This window comes from Scylla paramamosain, chromosome 11 (genome assembly GCF_035594125.1).
Source record: "Scylla paramamosain isolate STU-SP2022 chromosome 11, ASM3559412v1, whole genome shotgun sequence".
Classification (NCBI taxonomy): Eukaryota; Metazoa; Arthropoda; class Malacostraca; order Decapoda; family Portunidae; genus Scylla; species Scylla paramamosain.
The window spans coordinates 6,477,501-6,490,000 of NC_087161.1; the positions used below are offsets into that span (position 1 = coordinate 6,477,501).

Here is a 12,500-nt window from a genome sequence, read left to right on the forward strand (position 1 = left end):
AGTTTGGAGAGAGAGAGAGAGAGAGAGAGAGAGAGAGAGAGAGAGAGAGAGAGAGAGAGAGAGAGAGAGAGAGAGAGAGAATCGGATTAGGAAGGAGAGGAAAGAAGGCTTGCAATCTGAATGAGTCGCATGAATACATATGAATAAATAAGCATACATAGGCACAGTAGGTAAGTAAGTAAGCAAGCAAACAAATAAGGAAGCAAGAAAGTGTGTTTAAGTAAGTATTGATCAGAATTCCACTGGTCCACAAACTCTTCTTGCAATATTCCTAACACCACATACTGTCATATCACTTCCACATATTGAGTGATTTTTAAAGACAACTATGCTCTATACTGTCAACATAAAATAAATAAATAAATAAAATAATATCTCATTTAAAACTTCGCGTGAAAGTTAAAAAAAAAAGAATAAATCAATCAATAAATAAAATCCTACCTAAAAATCAACCCAACAATTATTTCATCAACAATACAAAAGGAATACATAGGAACGATACCACGATACATGTCCACTTGTAATGCGGGTGTCTACTGATGGAGGAACTGCTAATAACAAAACATGTGTAAGAAGAAAACGATAGAAAAATGCAACGATTCTCCCCGTCCATGTCTCTCCCAGTGCACCCTCAGGAAACAGAAAAGAACGCCAGGTAGACAACAGAGAACGCCAGGTAGACAACAGAGAACGCCAGGTAGGCAACATAGAACGCCAGGTAGACAACAGAGAACGCCAGGTAGACAACAGAGAACGCCAGGTAGACAACAGAGAACGCCAGGTAGACAACATAGAACGCCAGGTAGACAACAGAGAACGCCAGGTAGACAACAGAGAACGCCAGGTAGACAACAGAGAACGCCAGGTAGACAACAGAGAACGCCAGGTAGGCAACATAGAACGCCAGGTAGACAACAGAGAACGCCAGGTAGGCAACATAGAACGCCAGGTAGACAACAGAGAACGCCAGGTAGACAACAGAGAACGCCAGGTAGGCAACATAGAACGCCAGGTAGACAACAGAGAACGCCAGGTAGACAACAGAGAACGCCAGGTAGACAACAGAGAACGCCAGGTAGACAACAGAGAACGCCAGGTAGACAACAGAGAACGCCAGGTAGACAACAGAGAACGCCAGGTAGACAACAGAGAACGCCAGGTAGACAACAGAGAACGCCAGGTAGACAACAGAGAACGCCAGGTAGACAACAGAAAACGCCAGATAGTAAAACAAAAAAAAATCGCACTTGTTTCGAAGATAAGCATTATAGTGTTTTACTTTCTGCTATCACTTGTTGGCACTGTAGACATGTTTTTTTGATGGATATGATACAAGATGGTCCTCCTCTTACTATAGATGTGTTGCCATAGTGACCACCCGCATGGCCAGTGATGAACCTGCCACCTCTCCCTGCCTTAGCACCAGGCCCACGTGTCTGACTCTTCGGCTTAGGTGTTAGCTAGAACTCTGTATTAGAAAAAAAAAAAACAATAAAAATAAAGAGAATTACACGAAGCACGACTACTGACGGAGGAAACTTGATGCAGTATACGAGAGAGAGAGAGAGAGAGAGAGAGAGAGAGAGAGAGAGAGAGAGAGAGAGAGAGAGAGAGAGAGAGAGAGAGTCAGGATTGAGAAAATGAGGAGTAGAGGAAGGTGCCGTCTTAAACTGTACCGTGCTCAGCGTCACCCATACTGGCACTTCAATCACCCACCGGGGAACGCGCGTATGTAGTACATGTGTCAACAGTGCTCTCTCTCTCTCTCTCTCTCTCTCTCTCTCTCTCTCTCTCTCTCTCTCTCTCTCTCTCTCTCTCTCTCTCTCTCTATTGGTTCAATTACTACCCCTTTCCTTCATATCTTGCTGAAAATTGACTTTATGGTCCCACGTATAACCTTTACTCATGTTTAAGGTGTTGGCCTGAGTGTGTGTATTATTTATCTCATTGATTTATAAGTTCTTTTGCTCGTTTCCTTAAACGTTTCTGTTCATTAGTCTATATCCGAGGTATTCATTTGGATTCATATTTTAACTAGAAAGCTTTTTGCTTATATAAAGACTGGTCTTAATCCAACACCTAATCTGACTAACTCACTTGTTTGGCCATTAGTAAACGTTTCGAAATGTGTCAAAGTGCTTCTCTCGTCGAGACGAATTTCAAAGGCCACAGAAATTATTATTCCAGTTTTCATTTTTTTTTCTTCCCAACTAGTGAAGCAGAATCATTGTTAAACTGTTGCTAGAATCATGAACACATCCTTGAGAACACCAGCAACTTGCACAGCAGCCTGCTAAATGGAGGAGATGAGACGACAAAATACATCTGATGAAGCAGAATTGTTGCTAAACTATCACTAAAGTCACGGGAACACCCTAGAGAACCCCAGCCACTAATGCCACAGCCAGTTAAATGAAGGAGACAAAACGACGAAATGGCCAGAAATAAATAAAATCGATATCTTGCATATAAATAAAGAATACACAGTTAATATTCCTACACGCATCACACCACAACATTCTGAAACACCTCCACTAATTTCAAAACACTCTTGTTGAAATGACACGGTTTTTAAGAAGTTTTTTTTTTATAGTTCTAGAGACAGATTAACGGTATTTCTACATTATTAAAAGGAGAAACACATAAGAATCCAGCAAATGATCTCTGTGGCCTTTCAAAATAGTCGTGGTGAGAGAGCGGAGCGTTTCTGAATACGTAGGACAGGAATACCCGAGCCAATAAAGTGGTAGGAGCGCGCAGGGAAAGTTTTATTATTGTCGCGTCTTCAACTGACAGAATTACAGCTCTGGACCGAGGCAGTGAGGCGTCTTATCTCGTCCACGTTTGTCAGGCTCTGGTGGGAGTTACTGAGGGTGTTCAAGGGTGTTTTCGTGACTCCGGTGATAGTTTAGCCCTTCCACTGCGACATGCAACGATTCACAATATTTACAATACTAAAAATTGTACACAAGTTCTATAAATACTGACAAGTTAGCAAAAATGCAGTTAAAAGAATGGATTTTCTGATTTCTGGCCAGCATCTTGAGTAGAGACGGCTGAAGAAGGTAAAGAAATATCTCAGAGTGTGATAAAGGGAAGATGGTTAAAAAATGGTTTCTTCAGTCAATAAGGAAAAAAAAAAAAAAACCTTGATAACCTGGCTAATCAACTCTGTGGTTTTTGAAAATACGTCGTCTTGATGAAAGAATAGCTTGAGATAAACTGAAAATGCATACTTAAGGATTTTGCATCGTAATTAAAAAAAAATAAAAACTGAGAGCATGACTGGCATTTCTGTGACCTTTGAAAACACGTAGCCTTGATGAGAGGATAAATAGTTTCATAAGAGCCTAAAATAAACTTGCAGTAGTAATCTAACAAGGATTCTACATCGTCAATAAGGAGAGAGAAAAAAAAAACATAAGAACCTGATTAATCTCTGTGGTTGAGAACAGTCTTGAGAGAAGGAACCACTTCAAAAGAGCTTAAGATAAACTTGCAGTGCTAATCTGTGACATTATTCAGGTGGGAGATCATGAGAGCAAGGTTGATTACATGTGATTACTTAGAATTACACCGAAAAGGACAATAACAGGGCAAAAGTTGGAGGGAAGAATTCTGAAGAGGCACTGAGGAAAGTGAGAAATAGAGAGGAGGAGGAGGAGGAGGAGGAGGAGGAAACTAGTGGAGGTTAGCTTCGAATGGCGGTTTTAGAGGAGGTGGAGAAGGAAGAAGAAAAGGAGGAGGAGGAGGAGGAAAACGTGGACGTAGTTCGGGCAGAGGATGGGGGAGGGGTGCTGGAAGTGGGAGAAAAGGGGGGAGGAAAAAAGTTAGAAAACTGGGGAAATAGTGTGGAACATGGTGGAGGGGAGAGGAAAGTTGGGGAAGGGAATGTTTAGCGGTTGGATAGATAGAGGATTGAAGCTGACTGGGGAAGGGGGGAGGGTGGGTGGTGGAAGTGGGGCAAGTTGCGGGGCGGTTGGGGGGGGGGCGTCTGGCTCCGGGGCATGGCGTATAAACAACAAGTTAATTTGCATATGATTGCAAAAGTTTTAATAACGTGCTGGGTATTGAGGGAGACCCGCCCCCCAACCCCTACCCTCCACACTCCCACCCCACCCCACGACTCGGTGAAGCCCTCTGATCCTGGCGTGAGAGAGAGAGAGAGAGAGAGAGAGAGAGAGAGAGAGAGAGAGAGAGAGAGAGAGAGAGAGAGAGAGAGAGAGAGAGAGAGAGAGAGAGAGAGATTAAGACAGCGCACATCAAACATACCGACGGAAAGAGAAAGTAAGAAACAATAAGAAGTAAAAGGAAGAAAAAGAAGAACAATAGGAAAGAAAACGAAAATAAAAGAAGCGAAAAAGAAACACAACAAACTGAAGCAAAAAAAACACAAAGGAAGAACAAACAAGGGAAATAAAACAAGGAAAAAATGAGAGTGAGAGAGAGAGAGAGAGAGAGAGAGAGAGAGAGAGAGAGAGAGAGAGAGAGAGAGAGAGAGAGAGAGAGAGAGAGAGAGAGAGTGGCAGGCCAAGGATGAGATGGATGAATAGAGTGAGAGTACGAGTGGGAGTCAAGGTGGGTGGATGTTTGGTGGATGAGGAGGAGGAGGGTGGAAGGGATGGACTGTGTTGGTGAATGAGTGAATAAGGCGTTAGGTAATAAATGAATGAATGAAGTTATAAATGCATTGTTGGGATAATAACGATGAATTAGCGTGAGATTGATATTACTGTAATGAAAAGACTGAGAAGTTCACCTTTTCTAAGATTTTATTTCACAAAGAACTCCACATCTGTAACAAGGACACCAATACTGAATAATACATATCCAGAGATAAAAAAAAAAAAATCAACAATAACAAATAATGAAAAATAACATTAGTAATTACATAGAGGCTAAAGTTCCTCTTCTGTAAGCTTTTATGTAGCAAAGGACTCCACTTCTGTAGCAAGGACAGTACTACCAAACAATACATACCCAGAGATAAATAAACAAACAAAACTCAATAACAACGAAAAAGAAACTAACATTAATAATTACATAGAGATCCCAAGATTCATGTTGTCAAAGGTTTTATTTCACAAAGAACTCAACATCAGTGACAAGGACGATAGTACCAAATTATACATACCAAGAGATAAAAAAAAGACAACAACAACTACTAAATAATAACAAATAATGAAAGCTAACATTATCAGCATTTACAGTTGGAATCAATGCGGTGTAGATGGATCCCTTACCTCGGTTGTGGCCGGGCTGTGTTTGGCGTCGACTGAACAAGGCCAGGATCGAGGTTAGCATGGAACACGGCTGGCCACTGTGCGAGGCAGCAGAAATTTTTGCACTTTACAGTCGTTCTTCAGCATGATGAAATACGAAACCAGTCCCATAAATTAAGCATTCGTGGCTCCTCACACGTTAATAAACCATTACCACAATTACTGTGTGTTTTCTCTTCTTGTCTTTGTTCTTATTCTTTTTTGGTGCTTGTTTTTGTTTTTGTTCTTGTTCTTTTTCTTGTTTTTCTTGTTCTTTTTGTTCTACTACTACTACTACTACTACTACTACTACTACTACTACTACTACTACTACTGCCAGTATTACCACTACTACTACTGAAAGGCAGCATTCATAGGAAGACCCAAAAAAGACCCCTGGTGTCCTAAGCTTCCGGGAAGGTAAAAGACGTAAGGGACGCGGTGAATAGTGAATGGCAGTGTGTGCGGGGTAGGGGGTGTAGAGGACGTGTGTGTGTGTGTGTGTGTGTGTGTGTGTGTGTGTGTGTGTGTGTGTGTGTGTGTGTTCAGGCATCATGTTCTAACGTGTCCTCTCTCTCCCTTCCCCTACAGGACACATCACAATAACAACAAGAACAACGGAGCAAACAACAAATAACAACAAACAACATGCGTGGTGACCCTCGGAGTAGGAAGAACACAACAGAGAGGGTGGCCGTACCAGCAGCAGCAGCAGCAGGACCACCACCACCATCGCCACCACCGGCGTGAGGTAGCGGTGGTGGACAGCTTGTAACACCCCCACCACCACACCCCAGCGCCCCCACCTCCCACCAGCACCAGCATGGGGGAGAGCAGCAGTGATCTGATGGAGGCCACGCCCCCGTCCTCGCCGCCACCCGTGCACCACTCGCGCCACCACGATCACGGGTGGCGGGGCGGCGGCAGCAGGCTGGCGGCGCTGCTGAGGGTGCGGCGGCAGAAATTACTTCGTCAGGAGCAGGAGGGGCGGCGCAACCTCTCGGACTCTGAATCCCTGGGCGGGTCGGTGCGGTGCCGCTGCGGGACTCACAAGGGCCTGTCCAGGAACAACTCGACTCAGAGTGCACAGTCTGCGGCCACCGTGCACACGCTGGTCTCCTCTTCCACCGCCTCCTCCAACAGACGTGAGTACCGAATGATGATCCTTTGGCCTTTCTTCTTCAGGGACGCTTGCCTCAGTGGGCCTCTTTCTTATCAGTTTTGCTGCTCCGGGCCACTGCCACTCTCACTTAAAAATAAGAACATCACTTTATTCCACCAACACATCTCTTGACTATTCTCCTGTACTAGTATTTTTATTTCTTTGTATAAAACAAACTGACCAAATATTATGAAATTGTTTGAAAATCCATTTTATTTCCCAAAACATTGAGTAGAGAAGCGGTGAGTGGGTTGACGAGATTAGTTCTTAAAGAAACATAAAAAAAAAAAAATCTCTCCTTAAATACTTGGTCATAGGAAGGAGAGAGAGAGAGAGAGAGAGAGAGAGAGAGAGAGAGAGAGAGAGAGAGAGAGAGAGAGAGAGAGAGAGAGAGAGAGGAAGGAAGGAAGGAGAGAGAGAGAGAGAGAGAGAGAGAGAGAGAGAGAGAGAGAGAGAGAGAGAGAGAGAGAGAGAGAGAGAGAGAGAGAGAGAGAGATGCTCTTACCCACCACCTATTGCACAATGGTCATGTAGGTGAGTATACTATCTGATAAAAGGACGAGTTCGTTCTTGTATAACCTCTGACTAGAACGTTATTTTTTTTTTGTAACATCTTTGAGCGCAACTGTTAGACAGAAATTTGGATCCCTTTTCTTTTGATCAGTTCCCTCGTGGGTCGGAATGTTGTTGTTGTTGATGATAGTCTCGGCGATGTTTTATGAAGTTCTTCCTCGCGCACATCATTCCCAGAGGTGCGTCCCCTCGACAACTCAAGGATCCGAAGCGCCCCAGACGACCCTCACTCCCTCCAGGTAGATAGCGAAACACGAACAGTCCAGCGCATTAACTCACCAACTCAGGGATGACGGGCCACCATCGACAACAACGTCTATTTCATAACAGTCCTCGCCCGTCATGGACTCAGGCTGCTCTAGGTGACCCCTGTCGTCCAATAGAGTGTGCACTTGTTTCGAAGATAAGCATTATAGTGTTTTACTTTTTTACTATCACTTATTGGCACTATAGACATGTTTTTTGATGGATATGATACAAGATGGTCCTCCTCTTACTATAGATGTGTTGCCATAGTGACCACCCGCATGGCCAGTGATGAACCTGCCACCTCTCCCTGCCTTAACACCAGGCCCACGTGTCTGACTCTTCGGCTTAAGTGTTAGCTAGAACTCTGTATTAGAGCTTCCCTCAACAGACCGTTCATCCAACCTTTATCAGTTGTAACTACTGTTAGGCATTTCTTAACGGCAAATAAAATTCTCTCTCTCTCTCTCTCTCTCTCTCTCTCTCTCTCTCTCTCTCTCTCTCTCTCTCTCTCTCTCTCTCTCTCTCTCTCTCTCTCTCTCTCTCTCTCTCTCTCTCTCTCTCAATAGTGTAGTGCAGTGTGCTATATCACATAGGCATGACAAGAGTTTTCTTATTTCTTTAAGGTCATTAACTTATATGTGAAACACATTCCTCTCTTCTTTTATCATATCTCTCAACTCTGCCTACTCAAGTGTGGCTGGAGCTCGTCTCTTTATCTGTCCAAGTGTGCTGCAGTATGTGTTTAAAACTGACTTCGTGTTCGCAGTCGCCGACATGGAGGTAAATATAATTTGCATTCGTTTCAATGTCCGGTTAAATAAAAATCTTAAATCAACAGTTTGATGAAAAGTTCTTATGATATCCTGCTCCGCCTGCGCCTCCACAGAGTGCTAAACTGTGTACGGGATACATCACTTACACACACACACACACACACACACACACACACACACACACACACACACACACACACACACACACACACACACACACACACACACACACCTCCCCACACACACACACGCACACACAGGCACACACGCACGCACGCACAGACAGGAGGTAACGTGTTATTAGAAGGAGCACCACGTAAGGAGAAGCTTGTAGAGAACAGCACCAAAATGTGGCTTAAAGCGCTGCTTGTAATACAAGTGTGCCAAGGTGTCCAGCAAGGAACACTTGGAAGGGAACACTGAGAAACACCAGTTCAAACACTTAGTGGCTGTATATTTGTTTTATGTTATGCACAAAGAAAAGAAAAGAAAAGAAAAGAAAAGAATAGACAACATTGACACAGAGACAAGAGGCGCAAACTTCACATTATCTGTCTTCTTCAAAAGTTTTTTTAAAAACTGAGGTTGGAAATTTTATGACTGTCAGTTCAACGACTTTGAGTCACTTGCGCCTTGCTGCACATCCTGAATACCAACTGAACAATGACGAGGCGCGTCAGTCTTGGTCGTTCATGTGTTAGAAATCTTAATAAAAGTGTCAATTAGAGTCACTCCTGAGAATACTGTGAGGTGCCGCGCGTCTCCTCAGCGGTCTCTTCCCGCAGGCACGGAAGGGAAGGGCTGCACCACTCCGAGCTGCAGGCACTTCACCAGGTGCGGCGCCATGCTGGCCCGGTCGTAGCGCACGGTGCACGGGTCCTGCCCCCCTGCGATGCTGAAGGCAAAGGCCAGTGTGAACAGGCCGCAGCTGTGCCCGTCATTCTGGCGCTGCACGGGCCGCACTGTGGCGCCCGGCGGCGGCACGTGCTGCTCTTGCAGAGGCTTCAGCAGTGCAGTCGTGCAGGTGGACAGGCTGCTGTGCAAGGAGTCGTACGCCGCCAGCTGGCCACTGCGCTGCGCACCGTAAGAGGACAGCAGCAGCCCGCGGATGTCCTCGTCCAATCGTGTCCTTGTCACTATCTTGCGTGAAGCTGTCACCATCAGCTGTGTCATAATCACTGGATGACCCAGCGTCATCATCAGCTGCTTCATAATCGTAACTATCAGCTGTGTCATAATCACTGGATGATCCAGCATCATCATCAGCTGCTTCATGATCGTCATCATCAGCTGTTTCATAATCGTCATCATCAGCTGTTTCATAATCGTCATCATCAGCTGTTTCATAATCGTCATCATGAGCTGTTTCACACTCACTCAGTGATCCAGGGTCAGCGTCAGTGTTGCACGCATCCGTGTGCAGTGGCTGGGTGCCGCCATGGCTGGCACCATGCCTGGCCAAGCTTTCAGGGCCAAACATGAAAGGCTTAGGCCAGTCTGTCCTGTCAGCTGCAGGCCCGTACAGTACGTGTCCTCCACCAGCTGCCTGAGCCTGAGGGGCGTTGGCTCGCGTGCGGGCGGGAACGCTGTCTGTCCAGGTGGGATGTGCTGGGACAGAGACTTGCATGTTATCGGGAGCAGTGGTGGAGGCAGCGGTGTGGGGCTGGGGCTGATCTGCTCCATCTCTGTGAAGGCTTTCTCTGTCTTGCCTCCCTCTTTGTCCTCGAAGGGGACCTGCGTGACCCCCTGGGCGGTGCAGGAGAGAAGCTCGCCCAGGGCAATCTCGGCTTTGGTCCTGAGGCTTCCCCCGCGTACAGGCGCACCACCAGCTTACTGGCGCGACCTTTGACCCGCAGCACGGGTCTCATACCTCGAGAGAACCTCTGCTGCAGCTCACACTTCCCCGCCCCACGCAGCAAAGTGTGAGAACTCAAGGCGCAGGACACTGAGAGAGCTGGTGGAGACCAAGCTGGATTCTTCAAGGATGAGTACGCGAGTGTTCACACAAGAGAACAGCCAGGACTCTGAGCGGCTCCTCTGCCAGGAACCCTCTGGCTTGGATAGGAGCGACGAGTGGACAGACAGATGGCAAATGCAGTGTAATATTAACAAATGTAAAGTACTTAGCGTAGGCAGAAGCCCACCCAGTAGGTACACAACAACGAAGCTCTGGTAAGTTCAGGGAACGAAGAAGATTTAGGAGTTACAGTTGGCTCTGATCTCCGTCTGAGAAAACATTGCACAGAGGCCACAAATAAGGCAAATCGGGTATTAGGATTAATTTTTATGAGTGTTAAAAGTGAAAGTCCTGATGTAATGTTAAAGTTATTTTGGCGCTAGTTAGACATCATCTGCACTATGCTGTGCAGTTCTGGTCCCCATACTACAGGAAGGATACAGGTCCATTAGAATCAATACAAAGGAGAAAGACTAAAAGGATACAGGGGATGAGGGTTGTTCCTTGCGAAACGAGACTAAAGCTATTAAATTTACACTGCTGAGAGAGACTTAGGTTAAGAGGGAGCCAGATAGAAGACTTGAAGTGGTAAAGAGGTTATAATAAGAGTGACGTAAGCAAAATTCTCAGGATCAGTAACCAGGACAGAACAAGAAATAACGGGTTCGAGCTTGAAAAATTTAGGTTCAAAAAGAGACAGGAAGGAATTGTTCTGAAATAGAGTGGTTGATGAATGGAACGGCCTCAGTAATCACGTTGTTAGTGATGAGTCATTAGGGAGCTGTAAAAGAAGATTAGACAAACTGATGGATGGGTTAATAGGTGGAAATAGGCACGTTTGTTTCAGACAGGGACTGCCACGTGTGCGCCTCATGGCTTCCTGCAGCTGCCCTTATTTTCTTATGTTCTTATAAGAGAGAGAGAGAGAGAGAGAGAGAGAGAGAGAGAGAGAGAGAGAGAGAGAGAGAGATGAAGGAAGGAAGGCATGGAGGTACTGGTTAACTCTGGCATTGGTGAAGTGGACAGAATAAATATGAGAGTAAGGATCGTATTGTCAAACACCTCGGCTTCTTACCTCCACCATTTCTTAACAGGCTGTGCTGAGAGAGGTACTAAAAGAGTGTTGGAGAGGTGGAGTGGAGGGGGTGGGAAGAAAAGAGGTACAGCAAAGGAGGAAGGGAGGGAGGGAAGGAGGAGGGAGCTAAAGGTGAGGTTAAGTGAGAGAGAGAGAGAGAGAGAGAGAGAGAGAGAGAGAGAGAGAGAGAGAGAGAGAGAGAGAGAGAGAGAGAGAGAGAGAATAGAGGTCAGGGTAACAATAGGTAAGAGAGAGAGAGAGAGAGAGAGAGAGAGAGAGAGAGAGAGAGAGAGAGAGAGAGAGAGAGAGAGATGGAGATTGGATAAAAAAAAGTAAGCACTTATTATAAAAAAATATAAAAAAAATGAGGAAGGAAAGAGAAAATGACGACAAAGACGATAAGAGAGAGAGAGAGAGAGAGAGAGAGAGAGAGAGAGAGAGAGAGAGAGAGAGAGAGAGAGAGAGAGAGAGAGAGAGAGACCATGCAAATTTTTAGTTCTAATTGAAATTCACTTTATATCGGCAAAGTGGTGGTTATCACAGGTTTGGTAGACACGTTCTCTCGCGTCGTGTGTAAAAATAACGAGTGTAAAGTAACGAGATTAAGGTGAGATGAGGTGATAAAGCCTGAATAAAGTAGAGAGAGAAAAAAAAGAAGAAAAATTGAAGGTGCATAATATCATCAACGAAAAGAGGAATAACAATAGAAAATTTGCAAGAAGAAAGACAAGGATGAGATGATGAGGCCAAAATGAAGTAGATATGAAAAAAAAAAGAAAAGATGAAGAAAAAATGAGAGTGCATAATATCACGAACAAAAAAAAAGAGAAGATGAAGAAAAGATGAACAATAAAAAGAAAAAAAATGCAGGAATAATGATAAGGTTAAGGAAACATGATTATAGATAGGATGGAGTGATAAAGACAGAATTAAGTAGACAAAATTAAAAAGGAGAAGTCAAGAAGATGCATAATATTGCCAAAAAAAAAAAAGAGGAGGAGGAGGAGGAGGAGGAGAAGTAACAACAATAAGAAATGGAAGTAGAAGGAAGAATATAAGAATAAGAAATGGAAGAAGGATGAAGAGACAAGAAAATAAAAAAAATAGGAATATGAATAATACTAACAAAAAGAAGGAGAGGGATAAGAATAAGAAATGGAAGAAGGAAGAAAAGAAAAAAAGAAATATGTATGATAATAAGAACAACAACAACAACAACAACAACAACAACAACAACAACAACAACAACAACAACAACAACAACAACAACAAGAGATGCAAAAAGAAAGACAAAAATAAAACAAAACAAATACTAACAACAACAACAACAAATGCAAGAAAAAAGAAGAGAACGGGTGAAAGAAACAGAGACAAAGAATACACACACACACACACACACACACACACACACACACACACACACACACACACACACACACACACACACACA

The 12,500-nt window shown here is 44.3% G+C and overlaps 1 protein-coding gene across 3 annotated transcripts in view; it reads left to right on the top strand.

The window, feature by feature from the left end:
• Nucleotides 1-9,171, top strand: part of LOC135104890 (uncharacterized) — a 97,733-nt gene extending 88,562 nt beyond the window's left edge. For 2 of the 3 annotated variants that reach the window (XM_064012614.1, XM_064012615.1), the window contains exon 2: nt 5,853-6,745. In XM_064012614.1, the coding sequence (XP_063868684.1) occupies nt 6,085-6,555 (471 nt within the window). In that variant the 5' untranslated portion in view covers nt 5,853-6,084 and the 3' untranslated portion in view covers nt 6,556-6,745. Of the gene's footprint in view, nt 1-5,852; nt 6,746-7,173 lie in introns of those variants that run through there. The other variant, XM_064012616.1, reaches the window with a different exon arrangement.
• The last annotated feature ends 3,329 nt before the right edge of the window (nt 9,172-12,500 follow it).